Below are 14,685 nucleotides of genomic sequence, written 5' to 3'. Positions count from 1 at the left end.
TATTTTAGGAGGAAATTAGCTCTTAGCAATGAGTTTTTTTCCCATGACTGATTATATCATTTGTGAATTATCTGTAGTAACTTGATGTTTACTTCCCTCTTTAGATGACTTCTATATAACTTTGCCTTAATAACTGTATGTAACTTTTCATTAATAACGACAGTAAGATTACAGTGAAGACATACTTCTTTTAATTTTTTTTTTTAATTTTTTACAGAGACAGAGAGTGAGTCAGAGAGAGGGATAGACAGGGACAGACAGACAGGAACGGAGAGAGATGAGAAGCATCAATCATTAGTTTTTCATTGCACGTTGAAACACCTTAGTTGTTTATTGATTGCTTTCTCATATGTGCCTTGACCGCGGGCCTTCAGCAGACCAAGTAACCCCTTGCTGGAGCCAGCGACCTTGGGTTCAAGCTGGTGAGTTTTTGCTCAAACCAGATGAGCTCGCGCTCAAGCTGGCGACCTCGGGGTCTCGAACCCGGGTCCTCCACATCCCAGTCCAACGCTCTATCCACTGCGCCACCGCCTGGCCAGGCTACATACTTCTTGATACCAAAAAGAAAAATACAATTGAAATTTAACCACAGGATAAGGCCTTATTTTATTATCTTAAAAAATTTAGAGTAGTACTGTTTTTTGTGACAGAGACAAAGAAAGGGACAGACAGGAAGGTAGAGAGATGAGAAGCATCAATTTTTTGTTGCGACACCTTAGTTGTTCATTGATTGCTTTCTCAAATGTGCCTTGATGGGGGGGCTACAGCAGACTGAGTGACCCCTTGAGCCTTGCTCAAACTAGGTGAGCCCGTGCTCAAGCTGGTGACCTCAGGGTTTCAAACCTGGGTCCTCTGCAGCCCAGTCTGATGCACTATCCACTGTGCTACTGCCTGGTTAGGCTAGAGTAGTACTGTTTTTTTGTTTGTTTGTTTTTTCTTTTTACAGAGAGTCAGAGAGAGGGATAGATAGGGACAGACAGACAGAAACGGAGAGAGATGAGAAGCATCATCAGTTTTTTGTTGCTATACCTTAGTTGTTCATTGATTGCTTTCTCATATGTGCCTTGACCGTGGGCCTTCAGCAGACCGAGTAACCCCTTGCTCGAGCCAGCAACCTTGGGTCCAAGCTGGTGAGCTTTGCTCAAACCAGATAAAGGTGCACTTAAAGCTGGCAACCTCAGGGTCTCGAACCTGGGTCCTCTGCATCCCAGTCTGACGCTCTATCCACTGCGCCACCACCTAGTCAGGCAAGAGTAGTACTGTTTTAACATAGTTTTGAGATGTGTGGGTAATGTTTCAAATTTTGCAAATTTAATTTATTTAGGCTATATTGAATACCTAATTTTTATTTTTTATTTTTGTAAGCTTTTAAAATTTGTTTTTATTTTTTTTCCAGTGACAAATTGAGAGTCAGTCAGAGAGAAGAATAGATAGGGACAGACAGACAGGAATGGAGAGAGATGAGAAGCATCAATCATCAGTTTTTCACTGTGGCACTTTAGTTGTTCATTTATTGATTTCTCATATGTGCCTTGACCGGGGGGCTACAGCAGACAAGTAACCTCTTGCTCAAGCCAGCGACCTTGGGTCCAAGCTGATGAGCTTTGCTCAAACCAGATGAGTCCATGCTCAAGCTGGCGACCTCGGGGTCTCGAACCTGGGTCCTCCGCAACGACGCTCTATCCACTGTGCCACGACCTGGTCAGGCTGAATACCTAATTTTTAATTTGATACAGATGTAATAGTGACTAAATTTGAGTTGTCTTCCTTCTTCTTCTTTTAAACACAGGGTGAGCACGGGCAGTCTTGTGCCAAAATGCTTGTGAATCGAGCGCTGGGACGCTGGAGGCAGCGTATGCTGCGAGCAGATAATACTAGTGCCATAGTAATCTGCATCTCTCCAGGAGTGGACAGACAGGGAAGTTTCACCAATGAAGATGAGTTCTATCTGAACCTGACTGATAGTCCTTCTTATAATAGTCAAGAGACTTGTCTGATGACCCCTTCCCGAAGTTCTACTCCACCAGTCAAGGTATGTAGTTTTATTTTTTATTCATTCATTCATTCACTCATTTATTCATTCATTCATTTATTTTAGAGACAGAGTGAGAGAGAAGAAGGGAGAGAGACAGGGAAGAGAGTGATGAGAAGCATGAACTTGCAGTTGCTTCACTTTAATTGTTCATTTATTGCTTCTTGACTTGGGGCTCAAGTTGAGCCAGTGACCTTTCGTGCCCAAGCCAGCGACCCTGTGCTTAAGCCCATGGGCCTGTGCTTCAGCCATGATCTCACAGTTTTAACTTAATAACCCAGCGTTCAGGGTTGATACTCTATCTACTGCATCACCATGGTCAGGCTAGTGCTATAATATTTGAGTTGTTTTCTTTTCTTCTTCTTTTTTTTTGAATTTTAGTGAGAGGAGGGGAGCCAGAGACAGACTCCCGCATGCTCCCTGACTGGGATCCACCTGGCAAACCCACTAGGGGGCGATGCTCTGGCCCTCTGGGGCCGTTTCTCTTTTGCAACCATAGCCATTTTTTAGCGCCTGAGACAGAGGCCATGGAGCCATCCTCAGCGCCAGGGGCCAACTCACTAATCGAGCCATGGCTGCTGCAGGAGGGTAGGACAAAGAGAGAGAGAGAGAGAGAGAAGCGAGAGGAGGAGGGGTGGGGAAGCAGACGGGTGCTTCTTCTGTGTGCCCTGACCAGGAATCGAACCTGGGACATCCACATGCCGGGCTGACATTGTACCACTGAGCAAACTGGCCAGGGCCTTAAGTTGTTTTCATAGACAAGAGTTTTTTTGGTTAGTGTTACCTGAAAATAGTTTTCAGATTTCTTGTTTCAGTTCAAGTGGTGACTCTTTGTCATGTAACTTATTGTTAGTGAGCCTTAATCTTACTAATCTGAATGCCAGCTGTGTGTGCATTGCCTAATAGAAAGGTGGTGCCTGGCCTGTGTTCGTGCAGTGGATAAAGCATTGACCTAGAATGCTGAGGTTGCCGGTTCGAAACCCTGGACTTGCCTGGTCAAAGCACATAGGACAAGCAACCAGTGAACAACTAAAGTTGAAGCAACTATGAGTTGATGCTTCTTGCTGCCCCCTCCCACCTCCTCTTTCTATAAAAATTAATAAAATCTTTGAAAAAAAGAAAGAAAGATGGAAAGGTGGTTAGTAAAAGGCAGAAACCATGAGCCCAGCCAAAAACATGAGGCTAGTGTGTTCCAAAAGGAAAATTTATTTTAAAGATACCTGGATGCAGGCAGGTGACACCAGCAAAGAGTGTCAGACCCAAGGAGGGGATGGGGCAGGGGTTATATGGATTCATCAAAGGATCTTGGGTAAAGGCAGCTACAAGATAACTTCTTCTGTTTGTGGTTGGGAGTGGTGCCAGTTCCTCAAAATTGTCTACCAGGGGTAGTCAACCTTTTTATACCAGCACCCCTTTTTGTATCTCTGTTAGTAGTAAAATTTTCTAACCGCCCACTGGTTCCACAGTAATGGTGATTTATAAAGTAGGGAAGTAACTTTACTTTATAAAATTTATAAAGCAGAGTTATAGCAAGTTAAAGCATATAATAATAATTACTTACCAAGTACTTTATGTCAGATTTTCGCTAAGTTTGGCAGAATAAATCTTTATAAAACAACTTACTATAGTTAGTTAAATCTATCTTTTCATTTATACTTTGGTGGCTCTGCTACCGCTCACCGTGAAAGCTGGAACATCCACTAGTGGGCGGTAGGGACCAGGTTGACTACCACTGCTCTACACACCTCATCCAATTGTCCCTTATCAGCATCCAGGTACAAGGGAGGTTTGAGCTGGATTACTGAATAAGCAAGTTCTTATTCCTCCTTCAGGCCTACATTGTTCTTAATAAAGATGGTGGCTGAGTAGCCATTTTATCTATCAGTTAGATGTGGCCACTGGAGAATATTAACACTAATATTTGGAACATATTGATCCCCTTCTAACACTATGTACATTTGTAATCATATCTTTTATTTGAAAACTCTTGAATAACAATGCAGATTAAAACCTTTTAAGGAGCTTTAAGGAGCTAATTATTTGCCTATTTCTGAATTTTGTGTTCCCTGTGTATTTGTATTTGAATAACAAACTTTTAGGCAGAATAAAGAAGGAGGCATTAGGGTAGATGTTGGTCACTTATTCTAATTCTCTCCCCAAGGGTTAGGCTGAATTCTAGGATATATTATTTTGTTTCCTCTCTTGCTTTTCAGTCACTGGAGGAGGACCCTTGGCCAAGAATGAACTCTAAGGACCATATACCTGCCCTTGTTCGTAATAATGCCTTCTCAGAGAATTACTTAGAAGTCCCAGCAGAGAGAGCTCGAGCGAATGTCCAGGCTACAGTCATACCCTCAAAAGATCCAGAGCCACTTGAAGAAAACTGCACTAAAGCCCTGACTTTAAGGATACATGATTCTTTAAATAATAGCCTGTCAATTGGCCTTGTGCCTACCAATTCAACAAACACCATCATGGACCAAAAGAATTTAAAGGTGTCAACTCCAGGTCAAATGAAAGCCCAAGATGTTGAAAGAACCCCTCCAGCAAACTTTAAAAGGACATTAGAAGAATCCAATTCCGGCCCTCTTATGAAGAAGCATAGACGACATGGTTTAAGCCGAAGTAGTAGTGCTCAGCCTGCAAGCCTCCCCACAACTTCGCAGCGAAAGAACTCTGTTAAACGTTCAATGCGACGCAGACTTAGGGGCCAGAAGAAAATTGGAAATCCTTTACTTCACCAACACAGAAAAACTGTTTGTGTTTGCTGAACTGTATTTGGAAAATGGTTTCTTTCCAAATTTAGTATATGAGGCTTTTTGAAGTTGGTGCCGAAGTTGAACTTTTTTTAAAGGGACAAAATAAAAATAGTATACAGCTTAAATTTTTGAAAATCAGCAGTTTAATCCTGGCCTTGTACTTGTTTGTATTATAAATGTGAATTTTGTAGACATTAGGGTATACATTGCTGTAAAGTGTGTGTAAATTTGTATCCTTCACACAGACTCTGTCTTACTCTGATACACAGTAAATATAACAACAGGGCTAAAGGTTTTTTTAAAAAATCAAAAGAATCTATTAGATTTTAGAAATAACATTTAAGCTTTTAGAAATGCTTATTAAGTCATTGTGATGAAAACTATACAACTTTTTAAAGTAAATTATTAAACAAACTGGAGAAGTGATGTATTTTCATAGTGACCGTGTTCCACTTAATGTTTCTTAGAAGAAATAGTGTCTTTCAAAAAATTATTTTTTATTTCTAAATTCATAAATCAGAACTAAATTTTTCATAGAAGCAAGAGTAGCTGGGTATTAATCTCCTTGTCCTAATTAAAATACTATGCAGTATCTCTTATTTCAGTAGCATTTTTAAAAAAATTAATCATCAGATATACTAACTAAATCTCTGGTATGGAAGGAGGTATGTTTTCCTTCTCAGTTATCCCATTCAGTGATATTATTTGGTCGGAAAGTGGTTACCCTCTTTTAGTGTTTGCATAAAATATGTAAAGTTTTTCTTGCTATTTCAATAATGATGGTGCTGCTAATTCTCAACATTTCTTAAATTATTTTATATATCATACAGTTTTCATTGATTACATGGATATGTTTGTTCATCTAATAAATCTGTGAACTGTTCGTGATGTTGGATTCCATTTGCTGTTGGTTTTAATGATATATATGAACTTTCTGTTGTGACATGATTGTGCTTTTAGAGTAACTTAAGATACATGTAATGTTCATTTTTGCACTTTTTAATTTTAATTCAGAATACATCAAATTGGCTAAATCATAAGAATATGGTTAAGTCAGTTATGGCTTGTAAGCATTTGATGAAATATGTAGCAATTAAAAATGAATAAAACTCTACTTTGGTAATATAGGAAAAAATTAAAAGGAACTAACACTAAAACATTAAGAGTATGTTATTTTGGTGTGGTGACTTTGTTCTGCAATGTGAAATTTTAAAAAATTGAATTAACTTAGAACAAGACCTATCATTGAAAGATTGAAGAGTTGATTATATACCTACTGCACAATTGGAAGCATACCAGTTTGTCATAAGAAGATTAATTGAGAACCCATGGTCTAGGTAAAATATTAATTGTGGCTAGTTTATTTATTTATTTTTTTATTAAAGATTTTATTTATTAATTATAGAGGGGGGGGAGGAGCAGGAAGCATCAACTCCCATATGTGCCTTGACCAGGCAAGCCCAGGGTTTTGAACCAGCAACCTCAGCGTTTCCAGGTTGACGCTTTATCCACTGCGCCACCACAGGTCAGGCCTGTGGCTAGTTTTTAAAAAGGAACTTTGTATAATAGTTTGTTTTTCAGATCGTTCCAAGCTAGAGACATAGCAACTAGAAGACACTTTTAGAGTCAATTTATTGTGAAGGGTTTTTTTCTATCTTTTATAACTGTGATACCATGTGAGCTGCACCAAATATAGACATTCAAGAAATCTGAATGAAAAAAAAAAGAAAAAAAAAATCTGAGTGTATATTAAAGAAAATCCATTTAGCTATTTTTCACTTTTTCTGCCACGGGTTTTAAAGAAAATAATCTAATCCTGAATTATATGAAATTAAAACTTTTATTTGACTAAAGTGATAGATTAAGTAATCTTTAATGCAAAAATGCCATAGCATTAATTTTTTAGTGCCATAGAGTCCAACTAGTTATCTAATATTGAAAACATTTTTGGTTTGACATACTTAACTGCAAATGCTAAAATTAGCTGTTTTCTGTATGTATTTCTAGGGCTATATTCAGACCTATTTTTAAGGAGCTGAAGATAAGTAATCACAAATGTTTTAATGTTTCTATTTTTATTAAATTTTATTTGTCTATGTAACAGATCAGTACGATAGAAAATTGATGATGTACAAAATGGTACTTAATGAAAACACCCACTTCATTTCCCAAGGCGGCCAACATTTCTTCCAATTTTGTTTCTCATTGATAATCTGCATAGACATGTGTTTAATCTTTTTCTTTACATGTTTTTATCTCTTAATCTCATCTCTTGAGTATTGTTTCCATATCAGTACATCACAGAGCCAAATACAGTGGTACCTTGAGATACGAATTTAATTCATTCTGTAACCAAGCTCTTAAGTTAACTCGTATATCAAACTGCCAATACTGGACCTGTGCGCCAACACGCCAACTAGCAGCAGCTTCTAGAATCACCACTCGTATCTTGGAATTTCACTTGGATCTTTTTTTATTTTATTTTTATTTTTTTTATATATTTTTTTATTTTTTTATTTTTTTTTAAATTCATTTTAGAAAGAACTGAGAGAGAGAAGGAGGGAGGAGCAGGAAGCATCAACTCCCATATGTGCCTTGACCAGGCAAGCCCAGGGTTTCGAACCGGCGACCTCAGCATTTCCAGGTCGATGCTTTATCCACTGCGCCACCACAGGTCAGGCTTGCTTGGATCTTGAACAAAAATACGGACCGAGTCGCAGCTCATATCTTAAAAAATTCATATGTTGGTCTGATCATATCTCAAGGTACCACTGTACATCCAAAATATTAAGGTAATTTGGGAATAAAACTTTGTAGATATATTCCTTTTTAATTTTATTTATTTGTATTTTTCCAAAGTTAGAAGCTGGGAGGCAGTCAGCCTCTCGCATGCGCCTGACCTGGATCCACCCGGCATGCCCACCAGGGGGTGATGCTCAGCCCATCTAGGGCATTGCTCATTAGCTGCTTGAGCCATTCTAGTGCCTGAGGTGGAGGCCATGGAGCCGTCCTCAGCACCCAGGCCAACTTTGCTCCAGTGGAGCTTTGGCTGCGGGAGGAGTGGGAGAAGGGTGGAGAAGCAGATGGGTGCTTCTTCTGTGTGCCCTGGCCAGGAATTGAACCTGGGACTTCCACACACCAGGCTGACGCTCTACTGCTGAGCCAACCAGCCAGGGCATATATATATATATAAAAGGTCTACCGGAAAGTTCTGTCCTGCAGGAGGGGAAGAGAGAGGAGAGGGGGAAGGGTGGAGAAGCAGATGGGTGCTTCTCCTGTGTGCCCTGGCTGGGAATCGAACCCCGGACTCCTGCACGCCAGGCCAACGCTCTACTGCTGAGCCAACCGGCCAGGGCTGTATATCCCATTTTTGAAAAATGTTTTTATCTTTTGATGCAAAAAATTGAACTAGTGCTTGTTTGATACCTTCTTCATTTTTGAATTTTTTTGCCCTTTAAAAAATTTTGTTAGGACAAAATCAAGTGATAGTCGGAGAGTGCTAAGTCCGAGGAATATGGTGGATGCAACAGACATGCTTCTGTAGCATTTCTTCCTTGCTGAAATTTGTAAAAATTACAATGGCATAAATGAACTTTATTAGTAGCCATGGGTACACTATCGCTTCACACACAAGACTAACATGAATCAACTTTGTTTTAGTTAATTTGCTACGTCAGTATGTATACATTAAGTGATAAAAGTAAAGAGGTGCCTGACCAGGTGGTGGCGCAGTGGGATAGAGTGTTGGACTGGGATGCAGAGGACCGGCGGGGTTCGAGACCCCGAGGTCGCCAGCTTGAGTGCGGGCTCATCTGGTTTGAGGAAAAACCCACCAGCTTGAACCCAAGGTCGCTGGCTCCAGCAAGGGGTTACTCGGTCTGCTGAAGGCCTGTGGTCAGGGCACATATGAGAAAGCAATCAATGAACAACTAAGGTGTTGCAACGTGCAATGAAAAACTAATGATTGATTCTTCTCATCTCTCTCCGTTCCTGTCTGTCTGTCCCTGTCTATCCCTCTCTCTGACCCATTCTCTGTCTCTGTAAAAAATAAATAAATAAATAAAAATTAAAAAAAAAAAAAGGCACACATGCACCAAATAAACGTGCTTACATGTCGAAACTTGTGATAGAAACGGACAGAACTTTCCGGCAGACCTTATATTTTAAGTCTATCAAATTTAAAATTTTTTTTAGATTTTATTTTACAGAGAGAGGAGGAGAGAAAGAAGTATCTACTCGTAGTTGGTTCATATTATTTGTTCATTGCTTGCTTGTTGCTTGTCGTATGTGCCTTGAAGGAGTGAATCCAGGGTTTGAACTGGCTACCTCAGCATTCCAGGTCTGCTCTATCCACTGTGCCACCACAGGCCAGGCTACAGAACCTCATTTTTTAGTAGTCTAGTATGGAGATATATATAGCTATATATCTATATCTATCTTTATATATATCTAAATATAGATATATATCTCTATATATATAACTTTGCATTACTTAACTATGTCCACTAAAAAGCAAACCTGACCTGTGGTGGTGCAGTGGATAGAGCTTTGACCTGGAAGCACTGAGGTTGCCGGTTCAAAACCCTGGGCTTGCCTGGTCAAGGCACATATGGGAGTTGATGCTTTCTGCTCCTTCCCCCTTTTCTCTCTCCCCCCTCTCTATAATGAATGTTGGGCAGATAAAATGTATTATGCTCACTTTGTTAAAGATGGAGGCCGTCGCCCAGTTGATATTCTTTTTCTTTTTTATTTTATTTATTCATTTTAGAGGAGAGAGAGAGACAAGGGGGAGGAGCTGGAAGCATCAACTCCCATATGTGCCTTGACCAGGCAAGCCCAGGGTTTCGAACCGGCGACCTCAGCATTTCCAGGCCAACGCTTTATCCACTGCGCCACCACAGGTTAGGCGATATTAATGTGTGTTGAGAATCCTTGTAGCCTGGGGCTTGGTTTTGGGATTAAGCCTTTCCCACCCTTTTTGATGTGGGGTGGTACAATCCAATCATGCCTCAGAGAAGTAACTTTGTATTAGAGACTTCCCTATTTTATATATTGGATTAGAGGTTGTGAAGCTACACTATAAAATGAGGGTAGAACGAGAGTTTAGGCTCTTGGTTCCTGAAATTATCATTAGAAGAGAGAGCAGAGGAGAGCAGAGAAAGGCCACGTGGAGGAGGCCAGGAGAAGCAGCCAAGATGGCGGAGTGCTGAGTGAGATGCCAGTTTGTGTAGAGTTTGTATCTGGGATAAGGAAGGAGATGGGGAACTGAGGAGAATAAGGCTGGTGAGCTAGAAACCTTTGATTCTAGGAAACTCGGATAGGTCAGTGGCTTTGTGAGCCCTGAATGTGAAGTGGCTTTTGGAGCCCAGTGTGTATGTTTTTGCTTGCCCGCCCGGTGCAAGCTAGAGTTGAAGACTATGGCCCACCAGTTTGTGGCTCCGTTGTTTCTTTACCGACTGTCCGAATCCAATGCGAACCTGCAAGGGCGGGGCTGCTTTGATAGTGGTGGCCCTGGCCGTGGCTCCTGGCTTTACAATGAATAAATAAAATCTTTAAAAGGCAAACACTTTTTTTATTCACACAACACTTATGACGTGAGATGTGTAGGTTTTTCTACATGAAACAATTCCCTTAATTTCTGCAGACTCCAACTGGATGCCCTACAATTCAGTTTAGTTCTGACACTACCTGGAGCTATTAGATCCTACAAATCAAGGACTCAGTCTCACAAGACTGCCCCCACTTCAGATACCAATTACAAGTTACATATATGTTTGATCAACTGGCAAATGATCAAACCTGTGAAAGGGGTTGTGGAAATCCTGATTCATACCTATAATTCTATGTGAAATCAGATTATTTTACCACTGCTTAAATCATATGATTATTATCCAAGTGTTTTTGGTGGTCAGGGTAAGGGAGTCAATGGTTTGCTTAAGGTTGGAAAAAAAAAAAAAGAATCCCAATCCTATTAAGATAAAATGACCTTTACTGTACTTGGTTTGCATACAGATCTCTGATCATTCCCTGGGGGCTGTAGGAGAGGCAATTTTTAGTGCTTTATATAATGGCATTGTAGCAACTGGATAAACACAGAACTCTGGCTGGAACGCACTCTTTTACGCTGTGTTATGGACCAACGCGAGTAATTATTGATTGGAACCTAAATTGATTATAAATTTAAAAAACCTTTACTAGCTGGCCAGCGACTGCTAGTTGAGAAACAGCTAACAGCCCCGAACCCAGGGAGAGAGCAGTATTTAAGGGGATAAACCACAAAATCATAGCTATTACAACAGGTATGCACAACATTCTTGATATTTCGGTAGAAAGCATTCTTTGTTCTAAAGCTGATTACAGTTCTTCCTATAATTGCTACAAGGCTTAAAGCATTGTAAAGCCAGAAGCCATGGCCAGGGCCACCACTATCAAAGCAGCCCCGCCCTTGCAGGTTCGCATTGGATTCGGACAGTCGGTAAAGAAACAATGGAGCCAAAAACTGATAGGCCATTTTCTTTAATTCTAGCTTGCACCCGGTGGGCAAGTAAAAATACACACTGGGCTCCAAAACCCACTCACATTCAGTGCTCACAAAGGTACTGACTTATCCGAGTTTCCTAGAATCAAAGGTTTCTAGCTCACCAGCCTTATCCTCCTCAGTTCCCCATCTCCTTCCTTATCCCAGATACAAACTTCACAAACTGGCATCTCACTCAGCACTCCGCCATCTTGGCTGCTTCTCCTGGCCACATGGCCTCTTACTGCTCTCTGCTCTGCTCCCTCTGCTCTCTCATGCTAATCATCCCAGGAACCAAGAGCCCAAGCTCTCGTTCTGCCCCCATTTTATAGTGTAGAAATCCAAACCTTTAATCCAATATACAGAATAGGGAAGTCTCTAATACAAAGTCACTTCTCTGAGGCATGATTGGATTGTACCACCCCACATTAAAAAGGGTGGGAAAAGCTTAATCCCAAAACCAAGCCCCAGGCTACAAGGATTCTGCCTGCCCAGAGACACACATTAATATCACCTGGGCAACAGCCTCCATGTGAGCAGCGCCACTTTAACAAAGTGAGCATAATACATTTTATCTGCCCAACAAGCATAAAACTACATCTTGCTTCTGTAGGCCAGATTTAAGTCAAGGTATCTAACTAGTTGGGATTGTAAAAATTTTCTACTCGGCCCTGGCCGGTTGGCTCAGTGGTAGAGCGTCAGCCTGGCGTATGGAAGTCCCGGGTTCAATTCCCGGCCAGCGCCCATCTGCTTCTCCACCCCTCCCCCTCTCCTTCCTCTCTGTCTCTCTCTTCCCCTCCTGCAGCGAGGCTCCACTGGAGCAAAGATGGCCCGGGCGCTGGGGATGGCTCCTTGGCCTCTGCCCCAGGCGCTAGAGTGGCTCTGGTCGTGGCAGAGCGATGCCCCGGAGGGGCAGAGCATCGCCCCCTGGTGGGCGTGCCGGGTGGATCCCGGTCGGGCGCATGCGGGAGTCTGTCTGACTGTCTCTCCTGGTTTCTAGCTTCAGAAAAATACCAAAAAAAAAAAAAAAAAAAAATTTCTACTCTAAGTTATTGCCATAGGCAAGCTCCGTTCAATGCTTAACTTCTTTGTACACACTACTGGGGACTTTCTATTCTAAGCTACCAGAAGCAAGTATAAAAATTCCTTTTTATGTCCAACTCTTTATACACAATACTGAGGTCCCATACACAACACTAGGCCCCTAACACACACTGAAAATGAGTTTCCTAGCTGGGATTGCTCATTATAAGACCAGATTATATTTTTATTTTTTATTTTACAGACACAGTCAGAGAGAGTGATGACAGACAGGAACGGAGAGAGATGAGAAGCATCAATCATTTGTCTCTTGTTGCAACACCTTAATTGTTCATTGACTGCTCCCTCATATATGCCTTGACCATGGGCCTTCAGCAGACCAAGCAACTCCCTGCTCGAGCCAATGACCTTGGGTCCAAGGTGGTGAGCTTTGTTCAAATCAGATGAGCCCATGCCCAAGCTGGCGACCTCAGGGTCTCGAACCTGGGTCCTCCACATCCCAGTCCAACGCTCCATCCACTGCGCCACTGCCTGGTCAGGCAATGATATTCTTTTTTATAAACTTGTTGAATAGTTTTCCCTGGTCCCATTATTTTGAATAATCACTCACAAGTTACTTCCACTCAAAAAATGGTTACCATAAATTTTATTTTCTATTTGAAGGCTCATAAAGGAGTCACATACCATCTCTGTAGAAGAAAAAAATGGAGGACTTAAAATTAGTTTGTTGGTTAATTAGTAATTAGTTAATTTGGATCAATTTCTAACTGGTTCTATTGCAGGAATCAAAGGAGGACAAAAACGCCCAACTTGATGAAGGAAGTAGGATTTATTTAGCCAGTGGAAACATGTGACCTCAAAAGAAGCAACAAAGCACGTGCTCCTTGAAGTTAGATTTCTTACATTATATATACGTTTACAGCTTTAGCTTTCATGTGACAAATGCCTGATTTCTATGACTTCTTTGTTTGCAGGCCTACTTGACTTTCCTGTTTTAAGAGGGGGAAGAGGAGAGGAGGCTGGAGAGTCTGTCCTTGATAATCCTATCACTCATTCTTCTTACTGTAGCTGCAAGTTCATTTCAAGGAACTTATAACAAGCAAGGTCCACACCTGTGGTTTGTTATTTTTCAAACTTTTCTGTCTGCCCTTGTTCCCTCAGTCAAGAACACTGAGGTCACAGGCTGGAGTGTAAGTCCCCCCTCTCCATTCTTCTGGTTTCTCCTCCTTCAGTTCTAAGAATTTTATATTTGTTTACTCCTATAGAAGGCCTATGTGGCTCATAATATTCCTTCTATAATTTACAGGATGAAATGAAGGCACAGTGTTGGGCAGATAAAATATATTATGCTCACTTTGTTAAAGATGGCGCTGCCCACGTGGAAGCCGTTGCCCAGGTGATATTGTGTGTTGGGGGCAGGCTGTGGGCAGGCAGGATCCTTGTAGCCTGGGGCTTGGTTTTAGGACTAAGCCTTTCCCACCTTTTTGATGTGGGGTGGTGCAAAATCATCATGCCTCAGATGAGTGACTTTGTATTAGAGATTTCCCTTGTTTGTATATTGGATTAAAAGTTCTGGTTTTGCCCTGGCTGGTTGGCTCAGTGGTAGAGCATCGGCCTGGCGTGCGGAAGTCCCGGGTTCGGTTCTGGCCAGGGCACACAGGAGAAGCGCTCATCTGCTTCTCCACCCCTCCCCCTCTCCTTCCTCTGTCTCTCTCTTCCCTTCCTGCAGCCAAGGCTCCATTGGAGCAGAGATAGCCCAGGCGCTGAAGATGGCTCTGTGGCCTCTGCCTCAGGTGCTAGAGTGGCTCTGGTCGCAACAGAGCAATGCCCCAACTGGGCACAGCATCGCCCCCTGGTGGGTGTGCCGGGTGGATCCCGGTCGGGCGCATGTGGGAGTCTGTCTGACTGCCTCCCCATTTCCAGCTTCAGAAAGAAAAAAAAAAAAAAGTTTTGGTTTCTGCACTATAAAATGGGGCAGAACGGGAGCTTGCTCTCTCGGTTCCTGAGATTAGCATTAGAGAGCAGAGCAGAGAAAGGCCACATAGAGGAGACCAGGAGAAGCAGCCAAGATGGTGGAGTGCTGAGTGAGAAGCCAGTTTGTGCAGAGAGAAGGAAGAAGATGGGGAATAGAGGTGAATAAGTCTGGTGAGCTAGAAACCTTTGATTCTAGGAAACTCGGATAAGTTAGTAGCTTTGTGAGCACTGAATAAAGGGGTTTTGGAGTCCAGTGTGTGTTTTTACTTGCCCGCCAGGTGCAAGCTAGGATTAAAGATGATGGCCCAGCAGTTTTTGGCTCCATTGTTTCTTTACTGTCTGAATCCAATGCGAACCTGCAT

The 14,685-nt window shown here is 41.8% G+C and overlaps 1 protein-coding gene and 1 long non-coding RNA gene across 2 annotated transcripts in view; one reads left to right on the top strand and one right to left on the bottom strand.

Moving 5' to 3' along the window:
• Nucleotides 1-5,674, top strand: part of PPM1D (protein phosphatase, Mg2+/Mn2+ dependent 1D) — a 61,427-nt gene extending 55,753 nt beyond the window's left edge. Inside the window, exons 5-6 of the mRNA XM_066262745.1 lie at nucleotides 1,790-2,032; nucleotides 4,246-5,674. Coding sequence (XP_066118842.1) covers nucleotides 1,790-2,032; nucleotides 4,246-4,803 — 801 coding nt within the window. The 3' untranslated portion in view covers nucleotides 4,804-5,674. The remainder of the gene's footprint in view (nucleotides 1-1,789; nucleotides 2,033-4,245) is intronic.
• LOC136326582 (uncharacterized) overlaps nucleotides 1-14,685 on the bottom strand; it is a 57,085-nt gene that overhangs the window by 39,827 nt on the left and 2,573 nt on the right. The gene's annotated exons all lie outside the window — the stretch shown is intronic.

The sequence above is a fragment of the Saccopteryx bilineata genome, chromosome 2, assembly GCF_036850765.1.
Source record: "Saccopteryx bilineata isolate mSacBil1 chromosome 2, mSacBil1_pri_phased_curated, whole genome shotgun sequence".
Lineage (NCBI taxonomy): Eukaryota > Metazoa > Chordata > Mammalia > Chiroptera > Emballonuridae > Saccopteryx > Saccopteryx bilineata.
Note: the sequence above shows the minus strand (reverse complement) of the source record. Positions and strands in the feature narration are given on the sequence as shown.